The sequence below is a fragment of the Pseudophryne corroboree genome, chromosome 6, assembly GCF_028390025.1.
Source record: "Pseudophryne corroboree isolate aPseCor3 chromosome 6, aPseCor3.hap2, whole genome shotgun sequence".
NCBI classification, from domain to species: domain Eukaryota; kingdom Metazoa; phylum Chordata; class Amphibia; order Anura; family Myobatrachidae; genus Pseudophryne; species Pseudophryne corroboree.
In genome coordinates this window covers 139,119,988-139,145,901 of record NC_086449.1, presented here as the reverse complement: position 1 = coordinate 139,145,901, position 25,914 = coordinate 139,119,988, and the positions used below count along the sequence as shown (strand labels likewise).

The 25,914-nt window shown below is 45.2% G+C and overlaps 1 protein-coding gene across 2 annotated transcripts in view; it reads right to left on the bottom strand.

Moving 5' to 3' along the window:
• Positions 1 to 25,914, bottom strand: part of AEBP1 (AE binding protein 1) — a 60,155-nt gene that overhangs the window by 8,992 nt on the left and 25,249 nt on the right. For both annotated transcript variants that reach the window (XM_063931904.1, XM_063931903.1), the window contains exons 5-19: positions 24,096 to 24,161; positions 23,836 to 23,922; positions 19,144 to 19,218; positions 12,059 to 12,136; positions 10,076 to 10,144; positions 9,248 to 9,307; positions 8,966 to 9,075; positions 8,196 to 8,335; positions 8,024 to 8,108; positions 7,157 to 7,301; positions 6,206 to 6,294; positions 5,963 to 6,086; positions 4,717 to 4,913; positions 4,363 to 4,542; positions 3,879 to 4,272 (exon numbers count right to left, since the gene is read on the bottom strand). In XM_063931904.1, the coding sequence (XP_063787974.1) occupies positions 3,879 to 4,272; positions 4,363 to 4,542; positions 4,717 to 4,913; positions 5,963 to 6,086; positions 6,206 to 6,294; positions 7,157 to 7,301; positions 8,024 to 8,108; positions 8,196 to 8,335; positions 8,966 to 9,075; positions 9,248 to 9,307; positions 10,076 to 10,144; positions 12,059 to 12,136; positions 19,144 to 19,218; positions 23,836 to 23,922; positions 24,096 to 24,161 (1,899 nt within the window). The remainder of the gene's footprint in view (positions 1 to 3,878; positions 4,273 to 4,362; positions 4,543 to 4,716; positions 4,914 to 5,962; positions 6,087 to 6,205; positions 6,295 to 7,156; positions 7,302 to 8,023; positions 8,109 to 8,195; positions 8,336 to 8,965; positions 9,076 to 9,247; positions 9,308 to 10,075; positions 10,145 to 12,058; positions 12,137 to 19,143; positions 19,219 to 23,835; positions 23,923 to 24,095; positions 24,162 to 25,914) is intronic.

Genomic DNA, 25,914 nt, shown 5'->3' with positions numbered 1-25,914 from the left:
AAATCTCCAATCTTTTCTGCTCTTATAGGACTAGAAAACTTCCTCTGATGAGTTACAGGACACACTGGTTTCCCATACATAACAGTTTGTTATTACTCTAGGAAATGACCTGATATACAACCATCTGAGTGTGGACTCAGGAGATCTGAGATGTATCCCTGATCTATGGCACCTCTCACCCAGGCATCTTAAGCGGAAAATACATCAGTCCTGAAAGAGAATCAGGCTCCCACAGGAGAATCTGTGTAGCACACAGGTTCTCAAACTTGGTCCTCAGGACCCCACACAGTGCATTTTTTGCAGGTCTCCTCACAGAATCACAAGTGAAATAATCAGCTCCACCTGTGGACCTTTTAAAATGTGTCAGTGAGTAATTAATACATCTGTGCACTTGCTGGTTTACCTGCAAAACATGCACTGTGTGGGGTCCTGAGGACCGAGTTTGAGAACCACTGGTGTAGCAGATCTACCTTCAAGCCAACTATTGTATAAACTAATGGTGACAAATCCTGTTGTTTACTCTGTAGTCTACCCTGGTAGACAAATGATTGTCATCTGGATGTTTTTATTATTGCTTTTCCTGTGAACCAAAATGAATAAAACCTAAAGCCTTATAGTCTACGAGCATAAATGGTTAGAAAATAATGCTCATTTTAAAAATAATCTTAAGCAAATCTGGGCTGAATGAGACCTTTCCCAAGAATGGTAGAGAATTCAGTCTTCTTGAACTCTGCATCTCTTCACTGACCTGGATAAGTGAGACCACTCTGCATCTGCTTCACTGACCTGGATCGGTGAGACCACAATTCACCGACAGCTGTTATGACCACCTCTTTTCTGTCTTGCTACCCCAACTAATGCTACAGTAAATTGGGTCTAAGAGAGTCTCCATTTGCTATGTAAATGAAATTCAGTATGGCGTCAACATTACAGTCCATCCCAATCTTAAGACTTGACAGCGCTGAGACTGGAATGATGGTGGTCCCAGATGCTACGTAATGTGAGCATCATATCACCAAGGGGGAGATGACTGGTCTTGTGACCTGGGTGACAGCAGGAAATCACAGTTTCAGCATAGTATACCCTTCACCAAGTACTCCTTCCAGCTGAGGGGAGGAAGGGATGGAAACCTGTTGTTTCACCTCCTGCAGAAACAATGATTTGTAAGAACCTGCAGAGGCAGCTATGTCGTAAATATTATTACATGCCACATGGAATGAACTAAAACCTCATCATCCGGCCTTCTAGAAGTCCATTTCCCAACAGAAATAGTCCTTTAGTCCAACTCTTCTGCCACCTTGCCAACCTCCTGGGAGGAATAATCAGTCTGGTGCACCCCAGGATTAAAGCAAAAGAGGACTGTAGCCTTATGAAATATACAGAAATTGAAGCAGCAGTCTCCAACTCCAACCTCCTCTCCAAGTAGGAGGAGGCTAAACAAACCCCAGCACTGACCTCACCAGACAGATGGGGACATGTACTAAGCAGTGATAAAAAGTGGAGAAGTTGCCCATGGCAACCAATCAGCTGCTCTGTATACTTTTATAGTATGCAAATTATAAATGTTACGTCAATGCTGATTGGTTGCCAGGGGCAACTTCTCCATTGGCTCACTTCTCCACTTTTATCACTGCTTAGTACACTTTTATCACTGCTTAGTACAGAGTCGCTACAGGGCCTAAGGACCCTAAGCCTACTGTAACTCAGTTGGGTTAATAAAATTCATAACCTGAGGATTCTGAACCTTACTCACCTGCTGGAGGCATGCGGCTGCCTCATGAATCTCAGCTAGAGTACTGACTGGGTCTAAAGCTGGGTACACACTGGCAGATATGTCTGCAGTTCAATCGATCTGCAGATATATCTGCAGATGGTGGTTGTTCATACACACAGAAAGATGCACCAATATATCTTAAAGATATATCTGCTGTTCAATCTATCTTCAGCTATATATGCAGATGGGGATTGTTCATACACACTGAAAGATGCACTAATATATCTGCAGATATATTGGTCATCTGCTGTGTTGCACAGCAGATGCAATATATCTGTGAAAGACGTCTTTTACAGATATATTGCTTGTACACACCTGCAGATCAGCAAAAGATATATTGGACAACCAACTGATTGGCCAATATATCTGCCAGTGTGTACCCAGCATAAGACTCGGTCATATTGGTTCTGATAAGACTCAGCAGTGTGTGCAGCAGTAGATCCTCAGGCTGGTAGGCTGTTAGCAAGGTGTCCCAAAGGTGGCCTGAGGCATCAAGGCAAGTAATTTAACTGATATCACCACCACCTTCACCATGAAAGTAGTCCTTTTATCTGACAAACTTAAAAAAGGGAACAGAGACGGGACAACTGCAGACTATGATCTAGAAAGAAAGGAAGTGAACCTGCTAGACATACCATAGATCCCAGCAAGTCTGAGGTTACTGAACCCTTCAGAACAGCAAACCCATTGTATTACCTCTTTGACAGAGGTGTATAGAAGGGAAGGACGGCAGATTCCATAATGGCTTTCAGTTATCACAGTGCCCATGCTGCACACACCTCCTACAGCACTGGGGCTCTATGCCCACTGCCATTGGCAGACCCTGGAGAGGAGAGGAGCAGATTGTGGAAGCATTGGTGCAGCAGAACAGGAACACTAGTCACTACATGCAGTGGTAGTAAATGGCCATCCCTTGTAGGAAGCGCATGGGGATGGTCAGACAAAGAATTGCAATGGCAACGCCTCACCCTCACTTCATGCATCTCACAGCCGCTGGCACTGTGAAGTTACATTTTATGAAGTGCAGAAAAATCAAATTGAATGAATAAATGTGATGGTAATAGCAGTGCAGAGATCCACACATGCCTGTGGGTATCTTAAATCCCCCCTCCCCTTCCCCCCCAATTGGATTAAGGCGATAACGTGCGAGACGCCGGCCAAACTCTGATGTGTTTTTAGAGGGTCATTCATTTACAAAGCAAAACCATGCCTTTTAAATGATTGCCCCTTTAAAAAAACCTCAGAGGTTGGCCGGCATATTGCATCCTGCCCAATGTGTTAATTTTTAAAATATTAACAAAAGTCTTCCACAATTCATTAACTTAATGACCGTATGGTCTTTAGGAACATTGTAGTTCCACTGGGAACCATTTTGCTTTATTTCACTTCAGCCATAAAAGTAATAAGGTCAACCCCTCTAACAGTACAGGCAAATGTAGATTAACTATGTATTTGCCAGCTGTCGGGATCCCGGCGGTCGGAATCCCGACACCCGGTGAAATGCTGGCGGTTGAAACCCTGACCACAGCCCGAATTCCCACTTGGGTGGTGGTCCACGCCACCACTCGAGGGGGAATAGATTAGTATGGCGGCCAAAGGTCGCCACCGCGCCCTATGTATGGCAAGCGCAGCCACTGCGTTTGCTGTCTGAATTCCAGTTGTCAGGATTCTGGTGTAAGTCTGCTGACTGCCGGGATCCCGACAGCTCTGATATCATACCGATCCCCTCTGTACATGTGTCCCTGAACATATGGAGAAATACAGCATAGAGAAGACCTATTTGGGTATATACCTCTTAAACGCCTTGTGCACTTTTCCTTGCCACTAATTCTTTTCACAGCTATTGGCAGAAGGGTTGTAAAAGCGTGTGTTTGGGGGTGTAGCAGCCAGCTACTGGGTGTGTTGGGGTGCCATAGCAGCCAGCGTACTTAGATCAGCTCACTGCAAATCTTCCGCCAATGGCTGTGAAACAATTTGAAGGTGTACAGTACAACTTCACTAAGATATTGCCTGACCTATTGCAAGTGCTGATCTTTGTAGCTATTTAGGGTCCAGATGTCATTATCAGTCCATAAAAGCTGCAACATAATTTCTCATTACTTACTGCCAGACGCGGGCCTCCACTTCGCTCCATTAACAATCCCCATGCCCTTGGTATAGTCTTCTGCATGGCAACTTCCACGGATAGTCTCTCCCATAGTTAGATGGGCAGAAGCATAGGAGATAGCGAGCCAACGGAAAATGGCATGATCAGAGGTCTTGGACACGCCTTCATCATCCTCTCCTGGAGCTTCAATGATCTCCTCCTCTTCTTCCTCCTCATCCTCATCCTGGTAAAACGGACGACGAAACCGAGGTGGCATTTGTTCTTCTTCTTTTACTGCCCGGGCCATATCATATGGATAGGAGACCAATTTTTCCCCGCCTTGCAAGTTGGCTCCCAACACAAAAGGAATTTTATCCATCCAGGCCATAATAGCTCTAGTCTCCACCGCCACCTACACAAAAAATACTGAGTAACAGTCCTCTTTCTAACACCTGTCTGGCAGGTCATTCTGTCTATCTCCTGGCAACCCCACAAGTCTTACCGTCGCATCGTCTGCCAAGAAGCCGTCCGGAATAGGTAGATTATTGTTAGGGACACGATGAGGGACCCACTTCCTGTCCTCTGCAGCCCAAAATCCTGTGTTGAGGTCTGGAAAGTTAGTGAAAATGTCATAGCCTTCTTCTGTCCAGTGGCCCAAGGCCCAGTTACCCAATTCTGAGCCCTGTAATAGATGAGAAGTATTAGAGGTCAAAACATGCACCGGAAGTTTTAAAACTGTCACCCAGCTGTCCCCATTTGGCTGTTTTATTTGCCAATTCTGGTTTCAGGAACTTACAAGTAGCATTTTGCAGGTGTTTTCTGGTAAGAGATTTTAACGCATACACTGTGTACTCACCATTGGACTTGCAATCTCATAGCCATCAGGGTTCAGAGAGGGTACCAGGTGGATCCTAGTCTCATGGACGAGGGTTGTAATACGAGGATTGCCATCCCGAAATTCTCTGCACATAAACTGCATGAGGAGAAGCAACAGCTCCCGCCCTAGTACCTCATTGCCATGAAGCCCAGCCGTGTACCGAAACTCTGGCTCTCCTGTGGAGAGAGACCGGAAGTATATCAGGAGAGGTCATGGAGAGTGAGAACAAAATTGTTCATTCCTCTGTCTATCAAACATTGGGTCATAAATTGACTAAACTCAGCTAAAAACTGCAGATGTGTCCTCATACACATATACTTTTTGCTCCATATGGCACAAGACTCCTGGCGTGACCCATTGGTAGCGATTTCATTTTAGTACGCATATAGTCTACTAGGTACAGTGGATTAGTTTTTGCCACAAGGAATTGGTATAAAGTCGCAGATTAAGCATGACACAGGTCACTCCTCTTGAACCTGTATTTTGCCTCTTTACCCTAGACTGTGTACACTTTCCTCAATTTTGCGTCTTAGTATTAGCTTATAGCGTACTCGGTACTTAAGACTAGTGATTTGGCGCAGCTGAGCCGCAAAGTGGGGCTATTTGGCGCAATTTGAGGATAGTTGTATATGGACACATCTATGCATTTGAACACGACGTTGAAATGTCTGGACGGAATCCGTTAAAATTTGCCGGCTGTCAGGAATCCCACGTTCAGGATACCGACAAAAGAATTCCAACAGCCAGCAATGCCGCCAGCTGAAATCCCGGCAAAACAGGGCTATTCCCACTCGTGGTGAGCGCAGAAAGCCAACGTGCCCGCAAGGGGATTCTTTGTGCCCGCCCCGCTGATGCTATTCTGGCGGTCGGGATGCCGCTGTCGGGATCTTGACAGTCTGCATCCTGCCCGCCGGTAAATGGTATGTATTCCATCTGAACCTGTAATCATTTCCTAATGTCAGACTCATCCCAGTAACGCCAACAGGACTAAGATGATTCTTTGTAGTAAACTGTGTAGGCTTTATTAATACATTTAAGTGCTTTTGTGTAATGTTACGGGGAGCTAAAGGGCAACAAGTGAGACCCTATATGTTGCCCACCACTGATAGAGACTACAACTTTACGTCTACGTTTTTTCTGGATTACAATTTCCACTTTTCATTACTCAGACAATCCCCCTGGGGACCACCCTATTACACCTAGCCTGGCAGAGCAGTCTCCTCACCTATCTCATGCTCCCCTGGGTTATCCGAGATCTCCATTGCATATATCTTCAGTCCTTTAGCTGTCTTTCCCACATTATAGATCCGAGTGATGGTTGGACATTCATCGTTTACAACTTTCATGAGCTGCAGGAAAAATATGGCTAATGAATGACATACTGGAAAACAAACAAACCACTATTTACAGGTTAGGGGAGGTGTTAATGATAGGGGCTGTGTCCATGATCACACGGCATGCGGCTCACCTGTCTCATGTCTTTGTAGTTGTGATGTCGGAATTCCAGATTATCTGTAGATGTTATGACTTCGTTCTGGCTGTAGTAACTGACCACATCTAGGAGACATAGCAGAGGTGAATAGGAGAGTATGGTACCTGTATTAACACTGGATTTTGCACTATCTTTGTACATGTAATATGTAGGTCAGATTCACACCAGAAATCCCTTCAGTTTATTGATAACACATCATGTAGGATGCAAAACTTTCCTTTGGTGCAAATGTACTGGAAATAGAGAATTGAGACTGCCATAGGACCAGGGGTAGGCAATGTATGGCACTCAAGCTACTGTAGAACTACAAATCTCAGCATGCCTTGCCACAATTTTGCTGTTGGAGCATGCTAACACTTTGGCAGGACATCCTGGGATGTGTTGTTCCACAGCAGCTGGAGTTGCCGATCCCTGGTTTAGATTGTATGAGCTCAATAATGTTTCTGCAGTAAGCAGAATTGAGTACTCACTATTTAAGTGACATCCCATGCCACTGTGCCAGGTAAGTGGTTGAAGGTAACTTTTAGGTAGATTTTAATGTTTTTGTAGACTCAGAAAATCAAGACTCCACCCATGTGCCAGACTGCTAATTTCCATGATAAAATGCACCCGGATATACAGTACAAGCATGAGGTTATAGCATTTCCCCGCAGAGTCAGATGCAGGAATTGGATATGGAAGGGGTAGAAAGGATCACAGGAGCGGTAAGGGATGAAGGGTGTTGACAGTTTTGAGACTTGGATTAAATATACTTAGAATGTATATACACTTATACAGACTGGCTGGCAAAGTTCTTACACAAGTTTTACACTTGGCCAGACAATAGGGTCATCGCATAGGGTCATATGTGGGTTGTATGCAGGACAAGCACATGGTACTTATATAGCTTTGTGCAGCATGTATGTACATTGTATATTGATTTCTTACTGGAGACTGGGCATCCTAAGACCTCCATGCGCAAGCAAAGGCTTCCATTCCAGGTCTGCGGATAGACGCGGATGAATCGGGCAACTACAGGCTCCGGAAATTCTGTCTGCACCGGCGTGTCCTTATCCACATTACCAAAGAACATCTACAAAGGGAGAGAAAACAATGTTCTTTGTAGATCTTCAAAGCAACTAATCCTAAAATCAGTAATGGATATGTCCTCTAAGGAACTGTGGTGGCAGCCATTTTGGGGGAAATGTATCTATGCTTGAAGAGAGATAAAGTACCAACCAATCAGCTACTAGCTGTCATTTTTCAAATATAGCCTGTAAAATGAAAGAAGCTGATGGTTAGAAAATTTATCTTTCTCCAAGCTTAGATAAATCTCCCCCTTTGTGTCTTATCAGTAGGCTAGGAACTAGTGCTATCACTGAGACATTTTCTGTCCTTGGTTCCCAGCACCAAGGCACTTCTTCTTTTTTTTCCCTTTTTTCTTTTCCTTTTTTCTTTTTTTTTTATGTGTTTATTGAAACAGAAAACACAGGTAACATATGAGAGTACGACATGGAGCCAAACTGGTAATACAGTCTATAGCATACATCTATAGCGGGTGAAAACATAGTGGACATATGATCAATAATGAGAAGGGTAAAGCAAACAATACCATAAGAGACAATGCATACTAAATAAGAGGAGAACACCTAGAATGGAGGAACACCTTTCTCTACTACTTCCAAATTGTACCACCTGACGGATTTTTTCCCTAGTAACCACGGCACCTCTTATTATCTATCAGGTTATTTCATATACAGTATATGTGGCATAATCTTATTAAATAATGCAGTATACAGAAACGCACATACTGACCATCTCCTCGTACCCATTGGTGTACAAGACCCAGTTCTGGCTGTCGTTACTAAAGCCCACGTAGAACGAGGTGACAAAGTCCTCACTATTGGAGGGAAGGAAATTATACATGAAGATCTGCCCATGTGGAGTCTATTCTGAAAGTGTACATAGTGGAGAAGGATGTACTTACTGCATGACAGAGTCCCGTCCCTGGGTTATAACTCCAGTGAACAAGGTGCTTCTTCGTGTGTCCACTTCTAACCACTGCGTCAGGCTTTCATCCGCCGCACACCAGGCTCCATCATAGAAATCGTCTTCATTAGTTCCTGCCTAATGGTAGGACAGGGAGCCACAGTTCAGTGTAAAGCGTTATGTATATGATTAACTGTGGGAAGGCTGAAGAAATTCTGGTTGCATATGAACGAGTTTGCCAGCCTACTTAGGACAAACTGCTGGGTCTTGACCAGACAACTCTTCTAAGGTGTACTAAGAATATATAACTGAATTAAAGATTTTCTTTTAGTAGTGAAACTCATTAAATATTTTAACCATGTCATAGATATAGTCCATATGGTATGTCTTAATTTAAACTTTAACTAATGTAAAAATTTTGTTCTACATACACATGTTTTGTTATTTCAACAAGGAAGGTGACTGATTCTGTGATGGGAGAGTGGCTGGGCAGTACCAACAGTAGAAGATACTTGTTAAGAGATTCCACTATGGGGCTGATGTATCAAGCAGTGAAAAGAGTGGAGAAGTGAACCACTGGAGAAGTTGCCCACAGCAACCTATAAGGTTTGAGAGAGCATTTATCAAGTGTAATCTATAATAGATAGCAACTGATTGGTTGATATGGACAACTTCTCCACATTTCCACTTCTTCACACTTCTCACTTGCTTGATACATCAACCTCTATATCAGTTATGACCTCATATCCAGCAGTTCCCACATCGTACCTGCATATTGAGCCGGCCTCTCTGAGCATGAAGGCCATGGCGCAGCATTGAGGATGCAAGCATCTGGTCATCATCTATCCGATGGGACTCCAAGCCAATGGGGGGACACTCTGTGTGGATGGAAAGACAGTTACGGCTTGGACTTCAAGAAGATATCTGGCTGTGTATCTGATAACCATGTTCTTCATAATTAATTCATGGAATTTATGTTTTTTTCTCTCATCCAGAAATCCTCATATGAAGAATATTTTAAGATGCTGAGGTACCATAGATTTTACTCACTTTTTTTCTCCTTTGGAAGCTCTTCCACTTCCTCTGAATCCCATGTGGGCTTCTTCTTCTCTGCATAGGACATAGAGTATATTTTACCAGTTTACACCAAGCTGATTATAGTCTCTGGAGATCAACCTGCAGATTGGGGAATTATGGGGCAGCTGTGGTCTCTCCACTCACTCTTGTTAGAGCGGAGGCTTTGATCTCTTTGGATCCTAGGAGCTGCTCACTTTCTGTCATCGTTGTAAAAAGCTGGTGGGTTTTGTTATTAGAGTTTGCTATGCAAATACAGTATATACTTTTATGTGCACCGTCCGTGATCAGATCTTTGTATTTTGTTATGTAGCATCTGCTGTTGGTCTGCAGAGAAGGACTACAGCCATAGCTCCATCTAGTTATGTAACACGCAATTCATGTATCCAACAATCTAGCAACAGCAACCAGAGCCAGGGGTATTGGCTCTCCTTCATGCCCTTACTTGATGCTCCACACTGAATCTATCTCCCTACTCTGGCTCTCTCCCACCTACTACCCTGCACTGTATCTACAGTATTTCCCTACTATCTGCACCAGTTCCCCCCTACCTCCCGTCACTGAATCCTTGCCCCCATTACAATGCCTTTCCCCATTTTCTTTGTCTTTCTCATAGGAAGAGAGTTTTCAAACCTTCTAAAGAGGACTAGTGAAAGTGTTGTCCACAGCAAATCAGATTCCATCTATCATTTTATATAGTGTGCTAGATAAATGATGGCTGGAATATGATTGTTTGCTATTGGCAACAACTCCACATGTCCTCTTTAGAATGTTGTCGATAGATCTCCACCTTAGTCTTCTCACCTTTGCGATTTCTCTCCTCCTCCTCCCTCTCTCGCTCTTCTTTGCTGCTAGTTGGCTTCTGTTGTTTCTCTGTATACAGAAAAGGAAACATTGGATATATCGCTAATTATAAATACATATATAAATAAAGACTTCTCCCTGGTCAATTGGAATTGCAAAAGTAAAACAAATTAGTAATATATCAAAGGGTCAAGCAAGGTTCACAGCTGAGTCGACAACTGCTGGGACCAGCATTTTATATTACCTGTTGGGTATGTAGTTGTCAACAGTCCAGCATTATATGGACCGTGGAAAGCAGGCACCGTGAGGTCAACATGTGTGAGATACTACTTTACTGTCATGTTTACAATTGCACTGCCGGCGTGTGTGAGATGCTATAAGTAGTTTATTGATCTTCCAGTGCCTGCGTTCCGGGGTCGACGTACAGCTGGTCAACATTCTCATTGCAGACAAGCAGTATAGCAGACAGTTGGGCTTTACTATTGGGCCATGCAGTATGGCAAATAATAAGTAGTACTGAGCCCATGGTCCAAGGATTCAGTATGATTTACCGATGGTCAGGGGACTGACGCCGCAATCCGGACAATTGTGCAACGAGTACCCTCGCGGGCTCGCCGTGCTTCGGGCCTGGTGGCCTCGCTTCGCTCACCACACTATTCCCCCTCGGTTGGTGGCATGGACCCACCAACTGAGAGGGAATAGCGAGCATTTGTCGGGATTTCTTCGGCTGTCGGGATTCCAGCGTCGGTCTCCCGACCGTCGGGAAATTTACTGCGACCTACTGCTCAGGGCCTCACTTTATCTAAAACAGGTCCTACCAATTATCCACTACCACCACTAGATATCAACAAATTCAACTGTTTATAATACACAGAGTATATATGACACCAGTGCGGTTGCGACATATAGGGGGTACCCACTCCTCCAGGTGTCCTAAGTGTGATACTCTGGATGCGGACTTTTGGCACATTATTTGGCTGTGTCCTAAGGTAGCCGTATTCTGGTCGGGTGTTACTGACGCCCTGGTGTCAACAGGTATTCCCTCGTCTATATGCTCCCCGACGACATGTGTGCTATCTGCTGTGGAGGAGGATGCCCTGGACCCCCCTGCCAGACGTTATGTAATTAATCTGTGTGGCCTGGCCAAGGTGTGCATTGCTAGGCTTTGGCTAGCCAGGGATGCGCCCACATTACGGTCCTGGGTCTCACTTGTTAATGATACAGTCTCTCACGAGAAATATGTATACTTAGCTAGAAAAGCGGAGAATAAATATCAGGACCTGTGGGGTCGCTGGCTTGAGTCCCCGCTCTCTAGGACCCGGAACATCTAGACATACAACGGGGGTTGGAGTGGGTGGGTACCCTAGCTTTATATCGGGTGTACTGCCTCTTGTTGTTTGCGTTGTCCCCTGGCGCCCACGGTCAGCCACCCCCGTTCCAGTGTCAGTGCTGTAGCTCTGCGATCAGCTCAATATTTAAGAAATGTGGCCGTAGAGGACTATGCACGGCACATTGTTATACAAGTTATATGCTACCATGTGATAGTGATTCTAACCTGTAATTTACGATTCGAAGGTTAGGCCTGCACTGGTTTACTATGATAAGTGTGTTAATTGGTCCCTACTGGACATGGGAATCTGCGAATTCCCTGGGTGGGGTTCTGATGTGAGTTGCGCTGTTTTTTTCTTTGTGTTTTTGTTTAAGTAAAAACTGAAAATCAATAAAAAGAATTGAATAAAAAAAAAAAAAACAGGTCCTACCATATCTAGCGAGGGCAATGGGATCCTAAGAAAGTGTAAGGCAAACATAGTGGTACTCTTATGATGTCAGACCCGAGAATGAATTGAGGATGGCGGAACCACTAATATCTATGATATACGTGGTAAAGGCTGCAAACATTGCTAATACTGCTATCTATATGCTTTTTAATAAATGGTATCCGTCTGTCCACATATAAATACAAATCATGTATTAAATAGTTACTTGATGAATATTTCTCTCCGTCCGTCCACTCCTCTTCCTCCTTTGTGTCCGGGGGTTTGGGGAGCGTGGTGTAGTCATCTGCACAGATAAACAGAAGCTGCATGTGTCTCATAGGCTTTGGTTTGTCAGGGCTCCAGGTTTAGTAAGGGCCTGGTCTGAGCATTTCTCACGGTTATGAGACACGTACAGTACTCTGTAATCAAGCATTGTTTTATGTTCTCTAACCACATGGACTTTGTGTTAATAGCACTTCCCATTTCATTGCCTAAGTATAGCTCATAACACCCCTGGGCTCACTGCTCACACAATATTCTTTTGTCTTCACTCATAGATGAGAGCCTTAACCTCTCTACCCGGACCAGGAGTCAACTAAAGGTGATTACATTACATTAATAGCCCACAGATGAAAGGACATCATAGCCTTGTAAGCATGCAACGGCTTCCTGTGTACAACTCATATCACCTTTAAATGACTTATTCTTTTTTCCTATATATTACACTTTGTTTATTTCTTCTACAAATCTCACATTAAACTGTTTATATTCCTCACTGTAACCAAGCTGTATCTGGCAGCATCAATGTTTAACAAAGTTCTAATTTGTAATTAGTTTTATAAGAGTTTATGTTTGTGATCCTCTTCTCCAGTCAGCTCAGCTTCTCCCTTTAATCCCGCAAGTTATAAAACCTCATAATATTTGTACTAGCCTGCCACCCCCTCCTAGCCAGAGACTAGCGGGCGGCTCCCTGCAGCCGTTTCTCCTGGGGCTCCTATTATAGTCACACCCAAACACTGAAGTGTGTGGGGGCCTGAGAGAGACAACCAATCACATGCTGCAACCAAGTTGTTGTGGCTTCTGATTGGTCACCCCATTCACACCCCTCTAGGAACAATTTCAAAGTGAATTACAGAACCAGCACAACATTGAGAAACAACAGATGCAGGCAGCAGCTTCAGGGCCTCAGGACATGATTAAAAACGTCTACCTAGGTGGAATTGTCATTATAAGCACAGCACTTCTGCTTTACCTTGACCAGTCTATAGGATTGCACTATTCTGTGCTTGCTATTCTCTACTGTTATATCACCACTGTTTTCCAGAAGCCTTTTTATGGTAATGAGTAAAACATGAGCGTGATTTAGTTAACACAACAATAAAAGTCACTTTTATAGGATGCAAGTAATGTGGACGTCTGGAGTTATTTCTTCCAGATGAATCAACTATCAATATTTAAAGTATGAATTCATCACCTCTGAAGAAACGGACCATACAATCTGAATGCACAGAAAACATTTTCTCTAACGTCCTAAGTGGATGCTGGGGACTCCGTAAGAACCATGGGGAATAGCGGCTCCGCAGGAGACTGGGCACAAAAGTAAAGCTTTAGAACTACCTGGTGTGCACTGGCTCCTCCCCCTATGACCCTCCTCCAAGCCTCAGTTAGATTTTTGTGCCCGAACGAGAGGGTGCACACTAGGTGGCTCTCCTGAGCTGCTTAGTGAAAAGTTTAGTTTTAGGTTTTTTAATTTTCAGTGAGACCTGCTGGCAACAGGCTCACTGCATCGAGGGACTAAGGGGAGAAGAAGCGAACTCACCTGCGTGCAGAGTGGATTGGGCTTCTTAGGCTACTGGACATTAGCTCCAGAGGGACGATCACAGGCCCAGCCATGGATGGGTCCCAGAGCCGCGCCGCCGGCCCCCTTACAGAGCCAGAAGACAGAAAAGGTCCGGAAAATCGGCGGCAGAAGACGTCCTGTCTTCACCAAGGTAGCGCACAGCACTGCAGCTGTGCGCCATTGCTCCTCAGCACACTTCACACTTCGGTCACTGAGGGTGCAGGGCGCTAGGGGGGGGCGCCCTGAGCGGCAATAAAAACACCTTGGCTGGCGAAAACACATCACATATAGCCCCCAGGGCTATATGGATGAATTTTAACCCCTGCCAGAATCCATAAAAAAGCAGGAGAAAAGTCCGCGAAAAAGGGGCGGAGCCTATCTCCTCAGCACACTGGCGCCATTTTCCCTCACAGCTCAGTTGGAGGGAAGCTCCCCTGGCTCTCCCCTGCAGTCACTACACTACAGAAAGGGTTAAAAAAGAGAGGGGGGCACTAATTAGGCGCAGTATTAACAATACAGCAGCTATAAGGGGAAAAACACTTATATAAGGTTATCCCTGTATATATATAGCGCTCTGGTGTGTGCTGGCAAACTCTCCCTCTGTCTCCCCAAAGGGCTAGTGGGGTCCTGTCCTCTATCAGAGCATTCCCTGTCTGTGTGCTGTGTGTCGGTACGTTTGTGTCGACATGTATGAGGAGAAAAATGATGTGGAGACGGAGCAGATTGCCTGTAATAGTGATGTCACCCCCTAGGGGGTCGACACCTGAGTGGATGAACTGTTGGAAGGAATTACGTGACAGTGTCAGCTCTGTATAAAAGACAGTGGTTGACATGAGACAGCCGGCTACTCAGCTTGTGCCTGTCCAGACGTCTCATAGGCCGTCAGGGGCTCTAAAGCGCCCGTTACCTCAGATGGCAGATATAGACGCCGACACGGATACTGACTCCAGTGTCGACGGTGAAGAGACAAATGTGACTTCCAGTAGGGCCACACGTTACATGATTGAGGCAATGAAAAATGTTTTACACATTTCTGATAATACGAGTACCACCAAAAAGGGGTATTATGTTCGGTGAGGAAAAACTACCTGTAGTTTTCCTGAATCTGAGAAATTAAATGAGGTGTGTGATGATGCGTGGGTTTCCCCCGATAACAACTGATAATTTCTAAAATGTTATTGGCATTATATCCTTTCCCGCCAGAGGTTAGGGTGCGTTGGGAAACACCCCCTAGGGTGGATAAAGCGCTCACACGCTTGTAAGAACAAGGGCTCTACCCTCTCCTGAGATGGCCGCCCTTAAGGATCCTGCTGATAGAAAGCAGGAGGGTATCCTAAAATGTATTTACACACATACTGGTGTTATACTGCGACCAGCAATCGCCTCAGCCTGGATGTGCAGTGCTGGGTTGGCGTGGTCGGATTCCCTGACTGAAAATATTGATACCCTAGATAGGGACAGTATATTATTGCCTATAGAGCATTTGAAAGATGCATTTCTATATATGCGTGATGCACAGCGGAATATTTGCCGACTGGCATCAAGTCTAAGTGCGTTGTCCATTTCTACCAGTAGAGGGTTATGGACACGACAGTGGTCAGGTGATGCGGATTCCAAACGGCATTTGGAAGTATTGCCTTATTAAGGGGAGGAGTTATTTGGGGTCGGTCTTTCAGACCTGGTGGCCACGGCAACAGCTGGGAAATCCACGTTTGTACCCCAGGTCGCCTCTCAACATGAGAAGACGCCGTATTATCAGGCGCAGTCTTTTCGTGGACAAGCGGGCAAAAGGTTCCTCATTTCTGCCCCGTGACAGAGGGAGAGGAAAAAGGCTGCAGAAATCAGCCAGTTCCCAGGAACAGAAACCCTCTCCCGCCTCTGCCAAGCCCTCAGTATGACGCTGGGGCTTTACAAGCAGAATCAGGCACGGTGGGGGGCCCGTCTCAATGAATTTCAGCGCGCAGTGGGCTCACTCGCAAGTAGACCCCTGGATCCTTCAGGTGATATCTCAGGGGTACAAATTGGAATTCGAGACGTCTCCCCCTCGCCGTTTCCTAAAGTCGGCTTTACCGATGTCTCCTTCTGACAGGGAGACAGTTTTGGAAGCCATTCACAAGCTGTATTCCCAGCAGGTGATAATCAAGGTACCCCTCCTGCAACAGGGAACGGGGTATTATTCCACACTGTTGTGGTACCGAAGCCGGACGGCTCGGTGAGACCGATTCTAAATCTAAAATCTTTGAACACTTACATACAGAGGTTCAAATTCAAGATTGAGTCACTCAGAGCAGTGATTGCGAACCTGGAAGAAGGGGACTACATGATGTCTCGGGACATCAAGGATGCTTACCTTCATGTCCCAATTTACCCTTCTCACCAAGGGTACCTCAGGTTTATGGTACAGAACTGTCACTATCAGTTCAGACGCTGCCGTATGGATGGTCCACGGCACCCCGGGTCTTTACCAAGGTAATGGCCGAAATGATGATATTCCTTCGAAGGAAGGGAATTTTAGTTATCCCTTACTTGGACGATTCCCTGATAAGGGTAAGATCCAGGGAACAGTTGGAGGTCGGTGTAGCACTATCTCAGGTAGTGTTGCGGCAGCACGATTGGATTCTCAATATTCCAAAATCGCAGCTGGTTCCGACGACTCGTCTTCTGTTCCTAGGGAGGATCCTGGACACAGTCCAGAAAAAGGTGTTTCTCCCGGAGGAGAAAGCCAGGGAGTTATCCGAGCTAGTCAGGAACCTCCTAAAACCGAGCCAACTCTCAGTGCATCAATGCACAAGGGTTCTGGGTAAAATGGTGGCTTCCTACGAAGCAATCCCATTCGGCAGATTCCACGCAAGAACTTTCCAGTGGGACCTGCTGGACAAATGGTCCGGGTCGCATCTTCAGATGCATCAGCGGATAACCCTGTCACCAAGGACAAGGGTGTCCCTCCTGTGGTGGTTGCAGAGTGCTCATCTTCTAGAGGGCCGCAGATTCGGCATTCAGGACTGGGTCCTGGTGACCACGGATGCCAGCCTGCGAGGCTGGGGAGCAGTCACACAGGGAAGGAATTTCCAGGGCTTATGGTCAAGCCTGGAGACATCACTTCACATAAATATCCTGAAGCTAAGGGCCATTTACAATGCTCTAAGCTTAGCAAGACCTCTGCTTCAAGGTCAGCCGGTGTTGATCCAGTCGGACAACATCACGGCAGTCACCCACGTAAACAGACAGGGTGGCACAAGAAGCAGGAGGGCAATGGCAGAAGCTGCAAGGATTCTTCGCTGGGCGGAAAATCATGTGATAGCACTGTCAGCAGTATTCATTCCGGGAGTGGACAACTGGGAAGCAGACTTCCTCAGCAGACACGACCTCCACCCGGGAGAGTGGAGACTTCACCGAGAAGTCTTCCACATGATTATAAACCGTTGGGAAAAACTCGACAGGTATTGCGCCAGGTCAAGGGACCCTCAGGCAATAGCTGTAGACGCTCTGGTAACACCGTGGGTGTACCAGTCAGTGTATGTGTTCCCTCCTCTGCCTCTCATACCCAAGGTACTGAGATTGATAAGATGGAGAGGAGTAAGCACTATATTCGTGGCTCCGGATTGGCCAAGAAGGACTTGGTAACCGGAACTTCAAGAGATGCTCACGGAGGATCCGTGGCCTCTACCTCTAAGAAGGGACCTGCTCCAGCAAGGACCCTGTCTGTTCCAAGACTTACCGCGGCTGCGTTTGACGGCATGGCGGTTGAACGCCGGATCCTGAAGGAAAAAAGGCATTCCGGATGAAGTCATCCCTATCCTGATCAAAGCCAGGAAGGATGTAACCGCAAAACATTATCACCGCATTTGGCGAAAATATGTTGCGTGGTGCGAGGCCAGTAAGGCCCGACGGAGGAAATTCAACTGGGTCGATTCCTACATTTCCTGCAAACAGGAGTGTCTATGGGCCTGAAATTGGGGTCCATTAAGGTTCAAATTTCGGCCCTGTCAATTTTCTTCCAAAAAGAACTAGCTTCAGTCCCTGAAGTTCAGACGTTTGTAAAAGGGGTACTGCATATACAGCCTCCTTTTGTGCCTCCAGTGGCACTTTGGGATCTCAATGTAGTTTTTGGGTTCCAAAAGTCACATTGGTTTGAACCACTTAAATCTGTGGAGTTAAAATATCTCACATGGAAAGTGGTCATGCTGTTGGCCCTGGCCTGGGCCAGGCGCGTGTCAGAATTGGCGGCTTTATCCTGTAAAAGCCCTTATCTGATTTTCCATTCGGACAGGGCGGAATTGAGGACTCGTCCTCAGTTTCTCCCTAAGGTGGTTTCAGCGTTTCACCTGAACCAACCTATTGTGGTGCCTGCGGCTACTAGGGACTTGGAGGACTCCAAGTTGCTAGACGTTGTCAGGGCCCTGAAAATATATGTTTCCAGGACGGCTGGAGTCAGAAAATCTGACTCGCTGTTTATCCTGTATGCACCCAACAAGCTGGGTGCTCCTGCTTCTAAGCAGACTATTGCTCGTTGGATTTGTAGTACAATTCAGCTTGCACATTCTGTGGCAGGCCTGCCACAGCCAAAAATCTGTAAATGCCCACTCCACAAGGAAGGTGGGCTCATCTTGGGCGGCTGCCCGAGGGGTCTCGGCTTTACAACTTTGCCGAGCAGCTACTTGGTCAGGAGCAAATACGTTTGTAAAATTCTACAAAATTGATACCCTGGCTGAGGAGGACCTGGAGTTCTCTCATTTGGTGCTGCAGAGTCATCCGCACTCTCCCGCCCGTTTGGGAGCTTTGGTATAATCCCCATGGTCCTTACGGAGTGCCCAGCATCCACTTAGGACGTTAGAGAAAATAAGAATTTACTTACCGATAATTCTATTTCTCGTAGTCCGTAGTGGATGCTGGGCGCCCATCCCAAGTGCGGATTGTCTGCAATACTGGTACATAGTTATTGTTACCAAAAAATCGGGTTATTGCTGTAGTGAGCCATCTTTTCTAGAGGCTCCTCTGTTATCATGCTGTTAACTGGGTTTAGATCACGAGTTATACGGTGTGATTGGTGTGGCTGGTATGAGTCTTACCCGGGATTCAAAATCCTTCCTTATTGTGTACGCTCGTCCGGGCACAGTATCCTAACTGAGGCTTGGAGGAGGGTCATAGGGGGAGGAGCCAGTGCACACCAGGTAGTTCTAAAGCTTTACTTTTGTGCCCAGTCTCCTGCGGAGCCGCTATTCCCCATGGTCCTTACGGAGTCCCCAGCATCCACTACGGACTACGAGAAATAGAATTATCGGTAAGTAAATTCTTATTTTTACTTATTTATTTTTTAAATTAACAATAAAAAAAGGACATTTTTACATCCTACAAAATACTTTCTTACAGAAATGACGTATAAAAGGGTAATCATATGTTCCATCAAAATCACTTTTAGAAAAATGCTAGAACCCTCCCCCATTTATAGACAATCACCCTATGGTACTTACAGTCATCATAATTAAATCCTGGTATAGGTCCTGGATACTCAGGAGCTGGTGGGGGTGTTATGACAACCGGCTTCTCTAAAGAGACACAATCCACGAGGTCAAAGGAGATGTTCATTGTTATGTTCTATCACATTTATATTATTTATATTCTCCAAGTTATAATAAGACATGCAAATACTCTTCTTCATGATCTGATGCCTTAAGCCGGGTATACAATTGAAAGACAAGACCATCTAGCGATGGTCCGATATGATTCAACGATATATCATGACTGCGTACACTGTACAAGATGGGGAGGCCATCATCGTCCAACTGTATTAATAAAGCCCCATCACATCAATTGTGTGGGAGCATTATTTAATTTCCTCAGAAGATGTATAAAATCCTCTTTATCGATTAGGATTGATCAACTGTATGGTCTTGCCATTTAGGAATGTAGTTTTATGGAGAAGTTGGAAGGAGCATTATAGCCAGAAGGGGCTGGGTGACGGGCCAAGCCACTGAGGTCCTTCACATTCTAACCAGAACAAGTGTCAAGAGAATATAAGCATGCATCCAGTACTCCCTGCACAAATGGGACATTTCTGTTTGTGAATTTAAGCCAAGACTGGCTTGTGTTACATTCTTAACATATTTAGATAGTAATGGAAAGCCTTATAAGAACAACTGATAAGCCATAAAAATCTTTCAATGAACTTACTTTGGATAGGAAACAAGAATGCTGTATTATTGTGAAGGACTGTGCACAGTATGTAAACTCACAGAAGAAAGGACAAAGATCTACAACAAACTAGCCCACCCCCTTACCCCCGACAACTTCCCCTTGTCAGCCAATGAGTTTTTATGGTCACCAGACCATCTAAAATAGAGCATTATAGTTGTAATATGTAAGTCTCTGGTGATTTTGGAGTGTTTCCCTCAGATATCAGTGTCACCGCTCTGCTGGAGCAACGTTGCAATATAGAGCCTATCGGACAAAATTCACAAATGTGATGTTTTTTTTGTTACTAAAAAAACACGGTTAAACATTATCTAGCCCAGATTACTTTGTAAGTGTTGCTATTTAAAAAAAAATTATTAAGATTTCTTTTGTATCTTAAATAGTGTTTATCAAACCCAGACCTCATGGAACCCTATCAGTGCATCTTTTCCAGGTCATCTAGCTGGAGTACAGGTGTTTTAATCGACCAACACAACACAAATCCCTAGGTGGTACTCGTTATTGCTGAGAATACCTTGAAAAAATACACTGTTATGCTGGGTACAACTAGTTGATATATCACAAACGGATCGGCGGGTGTGTACACCCGATATATCTGTGACCAATGTCGTTCACAGACATATCTGATTGGTCCTGCAGCACAGCCAATGCCGATATACAGTACAGTATCTGAGAGATATGTCGTGGATCTGCAAGTGTGTACGAGTGACCCACCGACTGCCCGTACACTGGGTGCCAACACTGACATTGAAGATTTAAATGCCCACCCAAGCTGTGGAGTCTGGCCGACATATCGATAAGCCAATTGATAAATCTGTATAGTTTTCTTAATCGGCTGCTCTCTCGGCACAACGGCAGGTTGGAAGATACAATTATTTTTGCTGCATATTAAGCCACAACCATTTTTTAAGATAAATCCGAGTAAAACCGAACCCGCTCATCTCTAGTATTTGTTTTGCAATTGTAAAAAATTGTGGTGACAGATGGGTCATTTAAGAAAACATCAGCTCCTGGCATAACTTATAGACTGAAAGTATTTGTCTGATCCAGTCTTTATGAGATGACGGTCTCATCTGATAACAAAATCTGGAGCAAGTACAATTATCGGAGCTATACCGTAGTATATACTATAGCGAGAACAGTGCCCTCCTTATGGAAACAGATTCTCATCACTCAAACTGACGAAAGTGAAAACCGTGACATACTGAATCTGTTCTCCTGTGTTTCTTGAACATTCCATAAAATGTTATCTGTGTCTCGCCACATAGGAATAACAAGTCAACATCATTGTTTTTCTTGGCATGATTGAAAGAGATGTCAAGAAGAAAGTCTCTATGTTCTTATTCATCACAGCTGCTATAGAGTGTTAAAGAGAAGGCATCAGCTATTTTAAATGTTCCTTTTTGTATACGACTTTTAGTGCTAAATAAAATGAGAGTACCCCCTTAAAGGAAAAAAGTTTAATTGTAGTACATGGCTTCCTAATAACTTGTAAATATTGCTTTGTTATCTGATGGGCCCTACACATTGGCCGATCAGCCGCCGAGCTGCCCGACGGCGGATTCGGCCGACGGGCGACCCGGCGGCAGGGGGACAGTGACGGGGGGAGTGAAGTTACTTTACTCCCCCCGTCACATGGCTCCATAGAACTGCAGGCAAATATGGACGAGATCGTCCATATTGGCCTGCATGCACAGCCGACGGGCACCAGCGATGAATGAGCGCGGGGCCGTGCATCGTTCATCGCTGGTGCCTCCACACTGCACGATATGAACGATCTCATTCATATCGTGCAGTGATGTCAGACAGTGTGTAGGGCCTATTAGAAAATCGTTAAGAATTGATGATTAGGGAAGCACGGGTGGTGTAGTGGTATGTTGAAAGAGGAGATTCTCCTTAATTTTTGCCTGAGAATTACAGATTACTAAAAGGTTAGTCTGTGTGAAAGCAACAAGCTATTCACTATATGTATGCATAAAGCAAATGCTACTACTGTGTACAATCAAGGAGAAGACGCTGGGAGACTACGTCTATGATTGGTTCTCCTATGTGTGTTGTGTGAGGGTCATTGGTGATTCTCCTCAGTGTGGTAGTATAAGCCCTGGGTGTGTTATACGATGACTAAGACTGGGCCAGCATAGCCTGGTGTGTTAGCAGTTAGTTGTTCCCCTCTGTATGGAGTTTGAGGATTGAAAGCGGTTCTCCTCTGTGTCATGTGTTAAGGGGGGTACTCACGGAGCGATATTCTAAGCAATCTGACTAGATTGCTTAGAATATCGGCAGGATCGCTCCGTGTGTAGCCCCCTCGGCGATAGCGATGCGCGGCCCCGCACATCGCTATCGCCGCTGCTAGATTGGCCTGCATGCAGGCCAATCTAGCGGGTCGCTCACCTCACCCGCTGGGTGAAGTGAGCGGCCCCCCCGTCTCCCCCCGCACGCTCAGCACAGATCGCGCTGTGCTGAGCGGCAGGAGAGATGTGTGCTGAGCGGTTCGCTCAGCACGCATCTCTCCTTGATCGGCCCGTGAGTACTGGGCTTTAGGGTTATGTGACCTTCTTTACTGTGGCATGTGATAACTGGAAGTGGTTATCCTCAGTGTGGTGTGTGATGACTCACATTGGTCAGAATGGCTTTCCTCAGTGTGAAGTGTGGGATTTGAGACTTGTTCTCCTAAAGCCCAGTACTCACGGGCCGATCAAGGAGAGATGCGTGCTGAGCGAACCGCTCAGCACACATCTCTCCTGCCGCTCAGCACAGCGCGATCTGTGCTGAGCGTGCGGGGGGAGACGGGGGGGCCGCTCACTTCACCCAGCGGGTGAGGTGAGCGACCCGCTAGATTGGCCTGCATGCAGGCCAATCTAGCAGCGGCGATAGCGATGTGCGGGGCCGCGCATCGCTATCGCCGAGGGGGCTACACACGGAGCGATCCTGCCGATATTCTAAGCAATCTAGTCAGATTGCTTAGAATATCGCTCCGTGAGTACCCCCCTTAAGTATAATGTAGGAGGACATAAATGTATGTACTAAGACTTGGAAAGAGATAAAGTGGATGGAGATAAAGTGCCAATCAGCTCCTAACTACCATGTTACAGGTTGGATTTGAAAAATGACAGTTAGGAGCTGGTTGGCTGGTACTTTATCTCCGGCCACTTTATCTCTCTCCAAGGCTAAGTACAGTACATAGACCCCTCTGAGACTGGTTATCTTCTGTGTCGAGTTTAAGGACTGAGACTGGTACTTCTCAGTGTGGTGTCTGGACTGAGACTGGTTCTCTTCAGTGTGATGTATGAGGACTGAGACTGGTTCTCTTCACTGTGGTGTGTGAGGACCAGTGGTGGCTCCAGAGGTGTGGCTGCAGGTCAGTTCAAATTTCAAATAGGGAAGACACACCAACTGCCACCAACTGCCATTTAAAAATGACTCACTGGCAGTTGGTGTGGCTCCCCTATTTTGAATTTGAACTGAGCTGTAGCCTTTCCTCTGGAGTCACCCATGGTGAGTATTGAGACTGTCTCTCCTCAGTGTGGTGTGTGAAGACTGAGATTGGTTCTCCTCTGTGTGGTGTGTGAGGACTGAGACAGGTTCTCCTTCTTGTGAAGTGTGAGGACCTAAACTGGTTCTCCTCAGTGTGGTGTGTGAGGACTGAGGCAGGTTCTCCTCAGTGTGATGTGTGAAGGCTGAGATTGTCCCTCTTCAATGTGGAGTGGGAGTACTGAAACTGAATCTCCTTAGCGCGGTGTGTGAGGACTGTGACTGGTTCTCCTCAGTGTGGTGTGTGAGGAGTGAGACTGGTTCTCCTTATCATAGTGTGAGAGGATTTGGATTTCCTCCTGTGCATTGTTCTAAGTTTGGTATATGACATCTAAATTTATGTTTCTTTGGTGTGGTGGTTCAAAGCAATGCCCGTCTGTTTGGAAGAACAGCCTATAAGAGGACATACAGTAAGAAGGACATAAGTTAAAGGTTCTCACTGGGTGCAGGCTTCTCATATATGGCGGGACGATCTGGTCTACGTTCAGGAGTACTTGGGGGCTTCTTATTACGCTTGGAGTAACCATCTGCATAGGAATAAGACAACAGATATAAGGATAAGTCTGTGATACTGGTTACCCTCTATTAGGCTGTGATTACATAAGGGGCTAGACTTAAGGGGGTACAGAAAGACAGATCTGAAATAGGGAAATCATAAGACAGATAAGAGAAATGTAGAATAAGTCAGCTGTGTTCCTACAGTCATCATAATCTTCTCTCTCCAGACGTTCATTGTAATCTTCAGTTGGGGGCTCCTCATCCACACCTGGTGGGAAGAACAGAGTCAGTAAATCCATGTGGTGGGTAAGGTAGATAGACCACCAGTAATTTATAGTATCACATGTGTTTTGATAAAGAAACAAGATAACCACTTGTGGAATTAAGCTTATATAATATACAGTATACTGATATGGCAGAAAGAATTCAAGACACATCAAAAGGATGAAATATAGATAATCTTCTAAAAAAAAAAAACCCCATACACATTTTCACAATAGTTAAGCACAAATAAATAAATAGCAATCAATTGTGAATATACCAACTTGGCCTGATATACTGGCTCAGACATGCATAACTACTGAACATATCGCCTTCAAATATAACGAGTAAACATACTGCAATGCAAGTATAAACCTTTCTTTGTTGAACTGCAAGTCCAAGAATGTAAACCTGTATAGAGCTCGTTTTGCACTTAAACATATAGTACAGAAATGGCAAATGCAGCACTGAAAGCAGTAAATAGTTTAGTTTGCTCTCTGATTACAGTGTCCTTCAGTCACCAGAACCCTGCAGAGCTCCAGGGGAGCAGGGAGGAGATCACTGGTCACATCCCAGTAGGGATACAGTATGAATGACTCTGTACAATGAGCTGATGCATGTAAATGGCTCATCCAGATGTCAGCTGTAATCTTAGCCATGATTTACGCGGCTGCACACGTAGTCATATGCTAGCTTCCTTTCAGGTATGTTGTTATATCATTTCTTTTCCCTGGGTTACAACTAGAGATGAGCGGGTTCGGTTCCTCGGAATCCGAACCCGCCCGAACTTCATGTTTTTTTACACGGGTCCGAGCGACTCGGATCTTCCCGCCTTGCTCGGTTAACCCGAGCGCGCCCGAACGTCATCATCCCGCTGTCGGATTCTCGCGAGGCTCGGATTCTATCGCGAGACTCGGATTCTATATAAGGAGCCGCGCGTCGCCGCCATTTTCACACGTGCATTGAGATTGATAGGGAGAGGACGTGGCTGGCGTCCTCTCCGTTTATAGAGAAGAGAGTGAGACTAGAGTAGAGAGAGACACAGTATTTACTTTAGTAATTTTGGGGAGCATTAGGACGAGTACTACTACTTGCTGAAGTGATAGTGTGACTGTATATCTGACTTGTGGGGGAGACAGTGGGGAGCAGTTAGAGTCTGAGAGCAGGAGTACATATTTTAACGTACAGTGCACACTTTTGCTGCCAGAGTGCCACACTGCCATTGTGACCACACTGACCACCAGTATATATTGTGATTGTCTGCTTAGGAGTACTACTTGCAAGTTGCTGATAGTGTGACCAGTGACCTGACCACCAGTTTAATTAATCACCACCAGTTTAATATATATATATATATATATATATATATATAATTGTATATAATATATATATAATTGTATACCACCTACCCGTGTTTTTTTTTTTCTTTCTTCTTGATACATACTACTATAGTAGCTTACTGTAGCAGTCTGCGGTGCTGCTGAGCTGACAGTGTCCAGCAGGTCCGTCATCAGTCATTACATAATAAATATATATACCTGTCCGGCTGCAGTACTAGTGATATTATATATATATATATTAATTTCATCTCATTATCATCCAGTCTATATTAGCAGCAGACACAGTACGGTAGTCCACGGCTGTAGCTACCTCTGTGTCGGCAGTCGCTGGTCCATCCATAATTGTATACCACCTACCCGTGTTTTTTTTTTTTTTCTTTCTTCTTGATACATACTACTATAGTAGCTTACTGTAGCAGT